At 39.4% G+C, this 16,491-nt stretch overlaps 1 protein-coding gene across 3 annotated transcripts in view; it reads left to right on the top strand.

Annotated features, from left to right (window-relative positions):
- The window catches only part of nos1apa (nitric oxide synthase 1 (neuronal) adaptor protein a), a 135,959-nt gene that overhangs the window by 76,144 nt on the left and 43,324 nt on the right, over positions 1-16,491 (top strand). For 2 of the 3 annotated variants that reach the window (XM_037974116.1, XM_037974118.1), the window contains 2 exons: positions 8,226-8,364; positions 11,113-11,330. In XM_037974116.1, the coding sequence (XP_037830044.1) occupies positions 8,226-8,364; positions 11,113-11,330 (357 nt within the window). The remainder of the gene's footprint in view (positions 1-8,225; positions 8,365-11,112; positions 11,331-16,491) is intronic. The other variant, XM_037974117.1, reaches the window with a different exon arrangement.

Here is a 16,491-nt window from a genome sequence, read left to right as displayed (position 1 = left end):
CACCCTGCTACCCACAGTACAGAAACAATCAGCTGCGGGTGTCCTGGAGCCTGGCCAATCAGGAGACATCCACAGGTCCTGCTCCTACCCCAAATGGTCAAAGTGCACAGGGATACACTTGGACCAAACCAGTCCAAATCCACTCTGGGAGTTATAGGAATCGTGTTAAACTCATTCCTTTAAGTGCAGGCTCAGTTAAACCTGAGCTTCACTGTCTGTACATGATTCTATGTTCTATTATGGTCTCTAAAAGCTGAAGTTTTTATTAAAAACATCGTCTGCGCACTTAATGTGAGAGACTGAGGCATAAATTATTCAGAACATATGCTTGGAAACTGCCTTATATGTAAAACTCATTTATTTGTGACATCGTGGTGCTTAACCTTCATCTGACAATCTTCTTTTTACAATAAGGAGTCAGAATAAATAGAATAAGAAGAGTCATTTCATTTGTGTGCTTAAAGAGAGAGAAAGAAATCATAGTTTTGTCTTTCCCAGTGTAAAGGTGCGATGAAGAGAAGTAAGAAGAGTATTTTTTTGCAGTCCGTTGTATCAATCCGGTTTGTTTTTGTATCCATTGTGTGAAGATTCCTCCCTCGGATGAAAAACTGAAGTTGAGAAATAACTTTTTGTACCTTGAAGCATAAACTGGATGATAATAGTTCCCTGGTATTAATGGATTCAGCTGCAGCTGTTGAGATCTGATGAACCATAATGGTGAATAGATTAAGAAAAGAATTCCTATGAGGTGTAATGAATCAGTTATTGATCTGCTGCCCCTGCGTTAACGAGCTAAATATGTGGTAAAAGTGTCGCCCTGTTGTTCTCTTCTGCCGGCTACAACACATATAAGATCACACTTTATTAACTGTACTTTGATTTAAATTGGTGTAAACTGTAAGTTACTGTACAACAGAGTAAAACCATCACACAAAACAAGCAAGGTGATTGGTTAGCAACAAAGCTAGCTCAGCATCCATCTTCTTATCATATTCTTGATTAACTGTATGGAACAGCAAAGGTTGTTCTTCCACCTTCAAATGATGTACACACAGCTCCAAAGTGTCTTGTTATCCAGCTGACATTGAGTGTTGTGGTGTAAATGACAGAGCAGTGAGGTTCTGATAAGATTTCTGGTTTCTCAGTTCAGCTTTGGGTCCAGGAATGTGCTCCATGGATGTCAGATTATCATCAAAATGAGTCTCAAAGTTTGCACGTGATCTTTTAAACACTGCAAAAAAGCATCATATGTTGGGAATCTAACCCTTTGTGTTCAGTCTTTATACCTAATCTGCACCAACCAGGCAGCAACACGTTAACAAGCTGAGTGTTGGAAAAGACTGGAGGAAATGATAATAGATGATGTGTAAAACTTTGTTCAGGTCTTTTAAACCCGATAATGGGCTTTCCTGCTAAATGGACAATTTGCAGCTGGCAGCTGCGGTTTTAAAAAGAATTGTTCATTACTGTTTTAATTATATTGAAAGGCTTCATCTTTCTTATTTAATTGTGAAGGTGATGGAAATGTCCATTTGAATTAAACATTAAAAGCATCAAAATGTTGATTAGCTTACTAACAGACTTTTTGCTTAATATCTTTCTGCTAGTTAAGAGTAATTAAAACTTGGCTGTCAAAGTGAAATAACATTACAATATGTGTTTGCTGATTTTTCTCAAACTTATAATCACTGTCATTGTATACCTAACTGCCTGCCTGAGACGCAGATGACACATTAAATTTAAAATATTCAATAATTAAAGGCTAACATAAGAGATGAGCATAAATCTGTGAACTAAACTGGTTATTTAAAGATGGAAAACGTTGCACTTTATATCTTTCCATATACAGTGAAATCATTTAGTCAATCTGGGTAAAGCTGGAAGGAACACATACATATAAATACACCAAGAAACACTTCCTGAAATTGAGATCAGAAATAAAAAAGCATTGCATGTTAAATGAAATTTAAAGACTGTATTCACCAGCAGGAGCAGGAAACCGCAGATATGAGGACCTCCTGTGATTTTCAGAGAATTATGTAGTAATTACTAAACTCCGACTAACCAGAACACCATGTGGTGGTTCAGGAACATTGCTCATAATAAGGCAATTTAACTACTCGTTCTCTCGTTTCTCCATGCACATTGTTCAAATCCAATCATGGTCCGTCTTCTGAAGAGATTTTTCAGGAGGTCATCCACCCTGAAGATTTTGGACCAGCAGCCCGCTGCAAAGGAAATGATGATGAGCAGTAAATCATCCCCATTATGATGCCAAATCCAACCAAGGACCAGTTCTTCTGCCATAGATTCTACAACTTAACCACAGAGTGTTGGCTCAGTCAAGATGTCTTCCACAGCAGGAACCTTCCAGCTTCGTTCTCCACCCAAAGCATAATCATACTTAAATCCAGGCTAAGAACTAGAGGTGACAGAATGTTCAGTTATGAAACTCTTAAACATTTTAAATCTGCTCTTAAAACACACTTCTTTCCATTAACTTTTAATGCTGGTCGAGTCGCAGATCATGAATTTTACTGTGCTAGTTTTATGTCTTACCTGTTTTAATTGTTTTATTTTCTGTTTTATTATTTGAACAGTTTCTCTGTAGAATTGATCTTGATTTACGTCAGGATTTCTTTGTACAGTTAAGGTTGGGGAAATGTGTTATAGAAATAAAGTTTGACGTGACCTGACTTGACCTCCAAATTAGAGTTAAGGAGGTAAAGAAGTGCAGAAATGTGTTGTAACCCCTCTGATCTATAGAAGAAGTGGTCCAGCCCATTAGTTGTGTTGTCGTTGTATCAGAGGGGCGTTGATGGTTCCTGGTGAAATCAACATGGACCAAAATGTGAAGAAGTTCTTGACGTTAGTGTGCTGCAGAAATTAACCCTTCAGTCACTTCTGATAGAGTCAAACTGGGAAGTCTTTCCATGACTGAAGTGTCTCTGGGATGGAAAAGGCTTTGTAACAAATAGTTTAAGATCTTATTGTCAGCAGATTGTGACTGTGTTGGTCCATTTTCAGGTTAGATAAAGTGATAAGCAATGTGCCACTTTCAGATTTATCTTTCTGCAGCTAAACCATCTGAAAGCTGTTGGTGATAAGAACGAGCTCTGGTATATTGTCATGTTGCTGTGTCTTTGTGAAATGGAGGTCAGCACTTTCCATTATCATATCCAGGAATAGTATGGATCAGAAAAGTCACCAGCAACAGTACAAAGAGGTTTGACAACAAAAAAATCGTTTAATTGCTTTTTTAAATTAAAAAATAGAAAATGAGCGAGCCGTTTTCAGACTTAATCATAATATAGGACCCTGCTCTGATATAGTTTAGTCTAGATAATGGGATTTAATAGCCTCTCAGCACTTTTTATTGAATATCAATATCTCAGTTAAATGATCCTTTTGTTTTATGCTTTACGTCTCCCTCAGATTAATTAGTTTTTACTTTTTAAACCTGAAGAGATGTTTCTGCAGGGACAGGAAGTGAATGAGTCACTGTAAACTCTGTAAATATGTGTTGTTTGCTTCACATAGCCTATTTTCTTCCATGCAGGATCAGGGTTGTGGTGTAATGCATTAATAATGAGATGGGCCGGGATGTGAACATGCACAGAAGTCGATATGATGCCTTGTTTATTAGTCTGTGAGCACTTTTGTGCTATGTTTACTGTATATCTACAGCAACAAGCTGTGTTTACTGCTCAAGTGGCTTATCGTTAATATTTTTAGTCTTTTGTTTCTGTATGGGGAGACGCAAAATTCTCATTTATTTTGGACGCTCAGTCTTGAATAGCTCATCTGAATCTGTCATTAAAGCCCAGTGCAGAGTACATTTAAGCACCTTTTTAGCCTCTGAGATGGAGCCCAGATTATTTGCTGTCACACTGCACTAGAAAATGTTCAAACAATAGACTGTAGTTAGATTTTTCTTCAAACCCATGTCCTTGAACAGAAAAATCTGTTTCCAGTTTCAGGTTTTGTTATTTTGAGCTCCCACGTCCACCAAGCAGCATATCCAGCCACGGTGAGAGAGAACAGATGCATCCAGAGCCTCCCACTCCCACCCACTTTGTTCACTACTTCCCTTCTAACCAGCTCCGCTGTCAGGGAGGAATTTAATTAAATTATATTGACATTTCAACAGCTCCTGAAGAGGAGGAAACCACAATAAAAGAGAACGATGAGTGAAAGGATGGCAGAGACATGGCGACCTTGTGTTTGCCTTGAAGGACGGGAACAAAAGGTCATTAAAGTGATATTTTCTTTTTTTGTTGTTGGATTGTGTGGATTTCTTGTTGTATCTCACAGGGCTGCAAATGGTGGAGACTCAAACTTGACTCAGTATTGTGAATAAATAGGCAATTCTTTCGTTGTAGTGTCACAGAATTCTGAGTGTTTTCACCAGTTTTTCAAACTTTTATTTACACTTCATGATAGATGTGTACATTTTGGCAGGATGGGTTCACTATTCAATCCCAGGAGGAACAGAGAAGATGAATGAATCTGCTCATCATCGCTGCACAGAGACATGGCAAAGCTTTAATCAGAAGCGATTCCCCTGCCTCTCCCTTTGTTTGCCCTGCTTTTGTCCTAGATTGTGTTATGCTCCCTTCTGCCCCTCCCCTTTACTTGTGCCAAGACTTTCACCACTGAACCTCTGTGGGTAATCCAGGATAAATAATGCATCCCATTTTTGATGAGGTGCTATCCTACAGCCTCTGAGAGCGAACTCTGCTGCAGGGATCCAGCTCGCTGACAGCTTGATGTATAGAGAAGTGAGAGGTAGAATAACAGAGATACAGAGACGGTGCACTTATTCAGTCCGACTGACAGAAAGGGAAAGTAATAGGTAGAACGATAAAGACAAAAGAGCCAGACAGAGATGGTGACAGATGTCCATAAAAACTATTACACATCTCTGCAGCTGAGCAAAGAGGCTTTGCATTTTGAGTGACAAATCACTTAGTCGCCTTGTCAGCTGCCAAAACTGGAGATTAACTGGAGAATTGGCTCAGAGAAATGTTTAGAAACAAGACAACTGTTTTGTTTTTTTAAATGAACTAATTTCAAGAAATGAAGTGTTAAAAGTTGGTCTATTTTACAGCTCTAAAAGTCACACGGTGAACAGCTGCCAGCAAGTCTTTTCCTGACACTCGAGAACAATTCTGGCTTTATAACGTTAACCAACAACGTTTGGAGCTTTCTAAAATTAACAGCCAACAATTATATAGTTTTATTTATTTTGAATATATATTTGTCTACATGAGTGTAACTGGGTTTGGCAGAATTGTTTGTGTCTGCATTGCTATGCATCAAAACTAGATCATAATTCAGGGAACAGTTCTTGGTGCATCTTGTGAGGACAAAGTAGTGAAGGAAGTTTAAATAGATCTGAGTGACTGTTTGGTCGGGGATGTCTTCATACCTGCGTGCATCATCAGGCTCCATGGTTCTGGTTTTGGTTGTGTTAATTCTTGTTCCTGAGCTCGGAGATGTGCTGCAGATTCAGGACACTCAGGTTCTGCAGCAGCTTTCTCTAATTTTCTATCTGCCCTTTCAGGATTACACAGTCAGAGACGTATCTGGAGCTAGGTTTTCAGTCAAAATAAACACAACAGTCTCTAACTTGTATAAAGGTAGCTGCAAGGAAATAATTTGATTCTCCAAGAAATGAACATTGGCTTATAAAAGCAATGTTAAAGTCTGAAAGGAACCAGTTTGCTAGCTCGTTTTATCTTATAGGACACCTTGTTCCGTGCACTTTCTTTAATTTTTGTCTTTGGTTGTAGGTACACAATCACACAGTGTGAACATACAGCAAAGCAATCTTTAGTTTTTTTTCTTGTTGTTCTTTTAGTATTAGATGCTAAGTGTTGGCTTTATTGGTGCAATCGTGTCTGAGAAGAGTTGTACACCAATCATAGATTGGTTGCCAGTGTTTTCAGTCAATATGTCAAAATGTCTTAGAGTTACATCCTGAAGTGCACATTGCTCCTGATTACCTGCATTGATGTTTAAATGCAGTTTGCACTGTTGAGCACTTTTAGGAGTCACCAGGAAGCTTAACTTTTAAATTATTGGGTTATTTTGCAGTCAAGCTTAAACACCTTGTAAATGCTACAATAAGTCACTGTTTAGCAATTTGTAGTAAGTCTTGAAAATGTTATCTGTTTATTGTAGATTTCTCTCTCCAGTATCTGTTCTTATATTGTTCAATAGAAGGGAAATGATTTGCTCCCAGTTATTTCCCAGGCAGGAAATGGAAGTTTTATCATTGGTTGGGATTTTATTTTTCCATCGTATCAGAAATCAATTCAAGAACTAAGAAATGTAAGGACAAATGCAGAGGTCAAAGCTTTATTTTTCCTTCCACAGACACAAGGAAGCTTGTGCATACTTTTATCCCAATTAAGTTTCACTGCTTTCATATATCAATCTTCATTTGCCCCAAAGAGGCCATAAAACAATGCTGCTGCCAGGACTGACGTGGAGCGAAGGACGGAGCTCACATCACTGCTGTTCTCCAGCCTCTACACCAGCTTCAAGGGCTGTGAAGAGAGGTTTTAAGATCCTGGTACTAAAAATACATTTTTAAACCAGCGCTTGACTGTGTTGCTGATATGCTCCGCTGCATATAGTCCAGACCACTGTGGTGCCCTCGGATGCAAAGATTAAAGATGTTCCAAAGAATAAAGAGTGGTACCAGCTCCGAGTTTTTAAGTTTTAAACCTGGAGCTAAATGATTGTTTTCTTCTTACTTCAACCCTGCAGATTTCCACTGTTTTCTGTCCCCATGCATTAAAATATTCATTCTTTCTTTTTGGTATACAACTTATTTTTTATCAGTGATGTTATTATTGCAACTTAGCTACCTTACAAAACCTGACGCTGTAATATAAATAATTAGAATTACGTTGAATTACGAGTTGATTCGACAGCTTAAAAAATGTAAATTACAAAAATCTAACTGTGACAAAAATATTATTTGCATTTTCTTAAAGAATGACATTTTATTTTGTTGCTGTGTATTTTGTGATTTCTTGTTTTGTTGCCAGTTTCTTTAGAATGACAACAAATTCACATCTGAGGCTTTCAGCGTGCAGAACTCTGACTGAAATTTGTTTTTATGGCTGGCAGAGATTTTAGCTTCCTTTGTAGGGGGAGCTGAAGATTGAAAATGCGATGGACTCTTCAAATACAAAACTATTGTTGGTAAAAGGGCTCCAGACCCCCTCTGAAGGTCTGAGTGAAAGCCTTCTTCAATGCACTCTGATGTCATTCAGATGCAATCAGATTGCCCAGGACGGATGTTAATGCCAGGCCTGAATGAGGTCAGCCTCAGCAGAAAACTTTTCCTGTCTTATTACACACCAAAGTTGGGGCTGTTGTAGTTTTATGCCAAGAAGGCAGCTTAGTCATCACCTGTCGTTGTTCTTCATGGGTCAGACAGTATGAGGCACATTAGCAGCTATAAATTGTTTCTGCTGATTGTGGCAGCTACTGGCTGGTCACTGAGGAAACCAGCTCTGAGCCAAACGGAGCTGAGGCAGCATTATCTGATGAAAAAATAAAATACTAATTAAGAAATGCACTGTAAGAGTTCATTAGGCTTCAGCCAAACTTCTCTGCTTTGCTCTGAAGAGTTATCCTGAGCCCAAACCAAAAGCAGCTCAATGATAAAGCCAAAGCCTGGAATCTTGGATGCAACCTGAACTTTGACACGAAGCCTGAGATCACAAACTGCTCGTCTGTTGGTAACAGAACCTCGGACAAAGCTTTGGCTAAATAACTTTGTTCTTTGGCAGATTATATTTTCCTGGCCTTTAGGCCATGTTGGATCTTTTCTGTTTGTTCAGATGAGGATGAACGGTGTTTGATAGCCAGGTGTCTGTGTTTTATCCTCTGCTGCACCTCGCTGCAACAACAGTCCAGACGAGAGCGGGCTGATAGCAGATGGAAATCACCCCAGCTGTTTTCACATGACCTGTCTTCAGAGGCGAGCAGAAGATAAGCAGACACATCCAATTCAGTTTTCCTGTTGAGTGTGTGTTCACTGCCTCTCATCTTTGGCCAACTTAGGATGTGTTCTGTTAAATTCCTTTAGGTTTAAAAAGCTCAGCTGGACAGTCGGTTCTCTCTCTCTTTGTTTTTTTTTTTTCCTGTAAACATTTTAACACTAGTCGTGTCTTTTTCTCTGCTCTGCCTCTTCACCCACCCAGAGTCAGGCCATGCGTATCGTCCGGACGGTAGGCCAAGCCTTTGAGGTTTGTCACAAACTGAGTCTGCAACACACCCAGCAAAACCCAGGACAGGAGGACTGCAAGGGCGAAAAGAACGGCATCGACTCGTCTATCGCAGGTACACAACAAACACACCCTGAGCACAGGAGGTTCTGTCTATACATGTTTAGCTTTACGTTTTGATAATCTGCTCTGAGATCTGGTGAAGTTTCAATAGAAGTTGTTGAAAGGGAAAGCTGGTTTTGCAGCCTCGGAAGCTCCTGCACTCCTGCAGGTTCTGATGAGAGTTTTTGAGATTCTAATACGAAAAATTATATTTCTAAACCAGCATTTCACTGTTCTGTTAAAATGCTTCGATATAAATTAGATCCTGATCACTGCTGTATCCCAAGATTAAAGAGTGGTATCAGTTAAGTTTTATTATTTCGTACCTGCAGCAGAAACTTTGATTTTGTTAATTTTTAGATATCATAATCATAATAACTGGAACATTCTTTCATTTGGCAAAACAATCTTTTTTTTTAATGATGAATATACTGTAAATTATTTTTAAATTACTTTTTTCCCTCAACTTGTGTGTTTCTGTCAAGATAATGCACAATATTTCAAGGTTTAAATAAAAGACAGAATAATCTGCCCTGAATGTACATTTTTTTATTTTGAACTGTCTATAAATATTTAAGGCAACCACTTTGACTTTTTTATCATCTGCCTTAGGTTATAGTGAAGGGTGCTTACTGTGCTAGTTTCCTCGAAGTAAAAAGAATAAAATACTCTCATTTGTAAAATGGTAAATGGTTTTCACTTATATAACACATTTTAACCTCTCCAGCTTCCGCAAAATTTCTGATTTACCTGTTCACTCATCCTCTGCTTCTATTATAGATTTTAAACTCTCCAGCACTTTTATATTCTCACTCAAGTGGCAGTGAGCATATCTGGGGCGGTGGGGGGGTTCAAGCTGCAGGAGTTGGGGATCAAACCTAAAATCTTCTAATTGAAAGACAGCCACCCTTCCACTGGGCCAAATCTGCCCCTGACGTCTTTGGGATTTGTTGGGATCTCTCTCTTTACCAAAACATTGAACTTTGTGTTAATATAATTTAAAAAATGATATATTGTTTTAGTTATCAATATCACAAATAAACAGTCTGCTAAGCACTGTTCGTACACAGGGAATAGCTTTTTAGGGTAACAGAAAGAAGCCCTCATACGCTGACATGGAAGTACTTACTCCTCTGCACAAGCAGGAGTGAATGTTACGGATGGTTCAACTCAAAGGAAAAAAGGAGCGCCTCACATTACCTCTGGTGGGCTGAGCTACTCTTATCTGCTGCCTCGTGCCCAGACAGGATGGGCTTCCCTGCAGCCCAGAGACACGTGGCTCTGAATGAAGTCTGAGAGGACGGACATGGACATTTAGCAGAAGAAAGAGTCCACGAGTGGACCTCTTTTACACGGTTGTTCCAGTCATTACTGCAGGCAGGAACACAATATTTCCGAAACCCCCTCCAGGGATGAGCTTGCTTTCACATTCTGATGAGCCAAAAGATTGCCCTCGCACTTTGATTGTAGATTGTTAGAGGACCACACATGCATACAAAGAGAGGCCTTTACACACACACCGACTTGCACTCATTGTTGTGGTGTGTTAAATAACACAAGAGCCGTCACCCACAGCCAAGGAGCTTATCTGGAGAACTAATTATTGTGGCAATGAAAGGAACGGGGATAGAGAAGTGGGAGATTTTGGATTAGAAGATTGGCATGCAGAGGAGAAAAAGAAATGCATATTAGATGGAAAAGAAACTTGGGATGAGGATGAGCAATAAAAGATGAAGTAAGGAAGTTGATTAAAGTTGAAAAAAAGAAATTGAAAACTGCACCTAGCAGCAGAGGGAAGATGAGAAGGAGAAGAGAAAGTTGTGCTCTCAGAAAATGTTTTTGCTGCAGTGGATTTGTGTTCAGCAAACATGCAAGCGAGCTTTGGGATCAAATCCAGAGTATGGTCTTTATAAACAAATAAGGTAAGGTTGGGAATAGTAAAACTGTTATTATCGTTTCAATTAACAGAAGACGCAGACATGACTCTTCATTCAGCCCCTCAGTTAGCACCAAGTTTAACAACCTGCAGGGTACAGTATGGGGTGAAATATGGGACAGGACTTACAGTCCATTCTGCACCAAACTAAAGTTTTTATTCAACTTTAATTGCAAAGGAATTATACCCAGACCAGCCTGGGTTTTCAACTTGTTTTAGTAAATACGCCATAAAAAAATCTCATCAAAATAAAGGAATGTAGTAATTTACGTGAAGGTTGAATATTTTCCTTCAGCCTTTTTATTTGATTTGTGCTGCGGAGAGTGCACATCGAGCAGCGAGTCCTTTATTATTTCTGTTATTTTTAGCATTTACAGTAGATGTAGTTATTGCACACTGCCAAAGGCAAAAAAAAACCTCTGGACAAATTTTAATGAAACTCTCAGATCCTAATCATTAGATGTACAGGTGCTGGTCATAAAATTAGAATATCATGAAAAAGTAGATTGATTTCAGTAATTCCATTTAAAAAGTGAAACTTGTATATTATATTCATACATTACATACAAACTCATATATTTCAAATGTTTATTTCGTTTAATTTTGATGATTACAAATGACAACAAATGAAAAGGGAGGAAGTGCTCTCTCTCTCTCTCTCTCTGTCTCTCTCTCGCTTCAGGAGGGTTAAGTAAATAAAGTAAAATGTAAGGCTGTATGACACAGTGCAGAAATTGTTTCTCACTCTCTTTTGTGTATGTCCACCCATGTGTGTGTGTGTGTGTGTGTGTGTGCGCATGCTCATGCCTCCATGTGTGTATGCAGGCGTGCGTGCTTACCCACCTGTGTGTGTGTGTACTTTGCTCGGCTCAGCCCAAGAGCCAACAGGTGCCGAGAAGACCATGAGCGTCGCCGAGGAGACGGACATCGACGCCGAAGAGGCGGTTCAGGCGCCGCCAGCCGAGGACTTGAACGTCAACAGAGGAGTGACGGATCTCGATGCCACCGCCAAGACGCCCGCCATCAACCTGTCTGAAAATAAGGTGAGTCACACCTGGGCGGGGGCTGGAGTTTTCACACTTCCAGCAACAAAGAAGATTAGTTTTGGTTTCTAACTGAAAATCAATAAATGCCACCAGCCAGACAAGTTCCTGCTGAAACAGGTGACAAGTGTTTTTATTTTACAGCTAGCACTGGTTTGTTTGCAGGTGATCAGAACTGGAGATTTATGTGGCGTCAGGGATCCAATAGTTTGTAAAATAAATCTTACAGTTTGCAAGTCATGGTTTCTAGGTGTTGAGAAATTGAATGTCGTGCTGGTTGGAGCTTTATATTTATATGTTTTGTGTTTGTAGACGCATAACAGGAAAAAATACAAACCTTCAGCTGCAGTCTGAGAAATGCTCGTCTAAAAATGAATTGCAGGCGTTGCCCTTTCTTGGTTTCCCCACGATGCGTCTTCCATTGAAGTACATCTTTGCACACTTCGTTCGTCCATTCATCCCCGGGTAAATCCCGTCTGTGTTGGTGTGTGGCGCAGCCGGAGAAATGGCTCTCACTTTGCGTCGTCTGTCAGCGGTGTGTCGTCTTCTGAGCTCCAGAAGTCTGCAGCCAGTCATCCCGAGCATGCGTTTGTGTTTGTGTGGCCTCGTAGTGTCAGAGATCAGATCCACTCAGTCAGACTGTCTGTGGAAACTCTCCACAAGAGTCTATTTAAAAGGTGGTCTGTTGGGAGGAGTGTGAGCTCAGCTGTGGGGCTCAGCTGGCAGAGCAGCTTAGTAACTTTTGTTTACTCCTGTTGTTTACTCCAGCAGTGTGCAGGAGTGGAATTGTGTTTCTGAGCAAGGGAAATGTAGGAATCTGGTGTTTCTTATGCTACTCCATGATTTTGCATTAAACTGGCAGCAGTTATGTCCTAATTTTGCTGTGGTTTCCCACAGTCTGACTCCGTTTGCTGCTTTGTGCTCCGTTACTTTTATTGTTTGCTGAATTATTGCTTATTTCCTTGGAACGCTTTCTCTCATTTACAGTCCATTTAGAGAAATGCTTGTGTTTTATTGTGGGGGAGATGGAATCTTGGCTCCAATACTTTTGACATGCTTTTGGACTCAAAAATAAAAACAAAATCCAGCCTCTTTTACAAGCCCTCTAAAAAGATATTATTACTGTACATCCAAAAAATTCAAGTGGAAAAATCAAATTTAAACTAGAGAAAAAGCATTTTTCTGCTGAAATGGAGTTTGCTGAGTCCTGAAGAATGAATTATGAACTGAAATGTTAAAGTTTAAACAATCAAAACAGAAGCTGAAATCAGCAAAACCAGAGCTAAGAGCTAAAATGAGCAGATCTGCATCTAAGTCCTAATATTAACAAAACAGGCAAAGAGCTACACTCTGTTAAACCATAGATAAAAGCTTAAATTAACCAAACTCTAGTTAAAAACTAAAGTTAGAAAAAAGGGAGCTAAAAGCTAAATGCAGCAAAACCACTGCTCAAAGCTAAAATTAGAAAAACTATAGCTAAAAGCTTAAAAAAAAGCATAAAACGAAAGAAAATAGAGCGAGTATGTTGAAGTAGATTTCAGAGAACAATATTTTTGAGGTAACTGAAGAGATCCCAGTAAAGTAAATAAAGTTAAAAAGTAACAAATACTACTAATAATAGCCTAGTATTTCCTATGGAGCTGCATGTTTTGATATATAAATGCTGACTCAGCATTCATGCATTAACAGGACTGGTTAGAGAACATGTTGAGTAAAAAGCATGAAGTTATTGTTGAACCATATCTGCTTGCTTACTGCTTTTGTTTTCTCCATGAGTCATCACTAAATGTGCCAAAGACTCCCCTGAAGGTAGTAGCTGTGATTTGCTCCTATCTTGGGATAATTAGCTTGTTCTTTAGGCCTTCTCAGTTAAATCTGAAAATAATTAAAAGAGACTAGCTGTAAGGCGACACTTATGGGCAGAGTCTATTAAACGTTTCATCAGATCCAAATGAGACCATAATGTCACCTTAGGCTCCCCTGTTCCTGAAACAAGCCTCATGAAGACTCATCAGAATAAAGAACTCCTAATGGATCCCAGCTCAGTCCAAGAGTTGAGCTGTTCATCTGTTTGACAGTCTTGAAGGGCCAATAACAGTAAATTTATGAGCGCTTTCATCGCAGCTTTTGATTGAAGGCAACATAGCGTGAAATCAGTGAAATAACGAGCCCTCAGCTCCAACCTGTTCTCAGGTCAGTGAGGTGAGCACGTGTCTTCACGTGGCAGTTTGTCTCGTTGATGCTCATGTTACTTATGTAGATTTTCAGAACAGTTTCTTTGACACATTAAGGCACTTGACAGATGAAATGGAAGTGTGGCTGAAAGTGACGGGGAGTAGATGTACGTGTGTGTCCGTCTCCTGTGCCTTTGCATTAGCACCCATTTGGATGCATTTTCAGCTGTGCACGTCTGTTCTTGCGCAGAAGGATTTGATTCACTGCAGGGTTTCTCTGGAAGCTCATGAAAGGGAAAGCAGCCTGAGTGTTAAAGTTCATTCTCCCTCTGTCAGGTCCCGTTAGGCTGACAAATCCCTCGCTGCCATGCAGTGAAACGATCCCAGAGGACTTACAGAGCACACATCAATCCTACCTTTGGCTTTGTGTGCACGGATTGAGTCAAAACATTTTATTTATTTTTCAATTGGCTTTCCTGCAGGATCAAAAAAGAGTAATACTACCAGACAAACTGGAATGGTAGAAGCCACAGCTTAGAGATAAGTGCAGTTTACACGTTGTAATAAACATCACTTGTTTTCTGGCAAGAGACACATGCTTATTGATTGCTTCAATAAAAAGTGAGTGCTGTGCAGAACAAAAGAAAAAGGAGCTAATAGTGCATGACACTAAATACTAACTTGATGTCAAAACTCAACCATCCTTACTTGGGTGCTTATTAAGACAGTGGTGTATTAGTTTAAGGTTTATTTCACTCCTATCCCTTCATTATGGTCGAGGAGAAGTCCTGAGACTGTCTGATGCTACAGACAGAAATATTTCAGGGAGTTTTAATTTATCATGAGTTTATCTGATTAGTGGCAAACAAGGTAGCTAGTGTGTGACTAACTACAGCAGAAATTGTTTACCCTCTGATTGCACTTACCACAAATAAATCCATCAGCATTCAGGATCATTTTGTCTTATTCCTCCGTTTTGATGCAAAAAGTGTGAAAACAATCTCCAATCTGTTACAGTAGAGACTACAAGATCTAAGGATAGCAGATTGGATTTTTGGCAAATGCTTCTTATGTCTTTATGAAAACAAATCAACTTTATTTATAGAGTGCGTTTAAAACAGCCAAGTTGATTGAAGAGCTGTACGAAATGTTTGACCTGAAGGTGTTTGGAGGACAAAAGTAACAACATCACACTTTTAGCTGAAGACAGTTCAGGCATTCTGCTTTTTTAATGCAGACATGATAGATGTATTAATCTGTGTATCTGTTGCATAACAATGAAATTATTTATTGTGTTTGCAAAAGCAAATTGAAGGAAGCATGTACAAATTGGGGGGAAAAAATGTTCCCCAGATGGATTTTTTACATGAAAGGATCTGGCCACAGCTAATGACATGAGGTGCTTTTTAAATATGTCCCATTTCGTAGCTCAGTCTCCTCATTTTTTGAGTTTGAATTTAAGGGACACAGGGTCACTCCGCACCTAAGGGGAACACAAGAAAATGTAATTTGGCTTCAGTTGATTTCCTTCTGTGTGATTTAGAAACAGAAGGTGAGTGTTCATGTTCTGATGCTTTAAAGTGAAGCTGTAGAACAAAAGCTTTTATAAAGATTTTGCCTTTGGCTCACTTTCAGCTGCTGTCAGGCAGGTGTAAGCACTCTGATCTATGAGTGTAGCGCTGCAGGCGCACAGCTCTCGGTTTCTTCCCATCCTATCATTAGTGTGCCTGGATTGATTCAGACCTAACATCAGCAGATGAACGAACAGACCTTTGGGCCTCCTGGCCGTTGTCTCGGTTTGATGTGACGGCTGTAGTAGTTGTTAGGGAGTCACGGAGGGGAGCGAAGAGTCGGATGTCCTCATTGTTTGTTTCTTTTTCTTTCACATCTTTTATTGTATTCAGTGATTAGTTAATGAGAATATGATCTAAACAAAAACCAGTACTGATGCAGTTAATAAAGAGAAATGTCAGCTGAACATTTAAATGAACAGTTAAACATACAAAACAATAGGGTGAAGCTCTACAGGCAGTTTCTCTTTAATTTCATCTGCTTTTTCCTTTTATTACAGAAAACTAAACTTATAGTATGAGAACATTGATCTTTCATTCCTTCAGACTGAACAGAAGCAGATTTCTCATTAGGATCTGTCTAAGCCAGGACTAAAGGTCAGACTCAAACACGCTGCAGAGGTTCTGCCTCAGATCAGCTTTGGGAATAGCCCCAAAAACCTGGAGGAGTTGAACAGGTGGAGAAACATCTGTTTGACCTCTGCCCCCACGATCTGAACCCAAATCAGAAGTTATGAGAGCAGAAAAGCAAAGCTTCACCTTGTATTCAGGGCCTGCAGCGTAGGCGTTTAGAAAACAAAATGTGCATGTCCAGCTTGCCCGAATAGTTCTCCTTTTTATTGTTAAATTGCTATTATCGATCTCGACTGTGTGCTGTGGCAGGAAAAAACTTGGACAGCAGTCAAACAGCCTCTCCATGCTGTGAAAAGAAAAATGAAGCCCAGCAGCAAATGTTGAATCAGGATCTGCATCATTTTCAAACCATTACTGAAAGGAAAGGAGAGAAAACTGAAAGATCTCCTTTATTTGTCTTTATTTGTTCTTCTTAGGCTCGGAAAAAAAGCTGCTTTAGTTTTCTTCTGATCAGATAGTCGTGAAAAGAGTGCCACAGGCTTCTAGTCCTGCATTTTACACTTTGAGATTACCTTTAGATTCCATGTTTTCCTATTATTTGGTATTATAGATGTTTAAAGACCTACAGTAACTTTTTTGGGATTTCTTTTATCTGATTGAGTCTCTGAAGGACGTTGGTCCATGCCCCACCTTCCCTCTGAGACATTTTACGCCTAATTTTGACTCCCTCACCTCACCTGTCCCAAAACTATAAACTGAAATAAATTCCTTTCTGTTACATTTAGAAAACATTTTAACTTCTCCTGGAAATTTGTAAAGAAGTCTTGTATGAGTCTTTATCAC

This window comes from Kryptolebias marmoratus, linkage group LG24, assembly GCF_001649575.2.
Source record: "Kryptolebias marmoratus isolate JLee-2015 linkage group LG24, ASM164957v2, whole genome shotgun sequence".
Taxonomy (NCBI): domain Eukaryota; kingdom Metazoa; phylum Chordata; class Actinopteri; order Cyprinodontiformes; family Rivulidae; genus Kryptolebias; species Kryptolebias marmoratus.
This window is presented reverse-complemented; position numbering and strand designations above follow the sequence as displayed.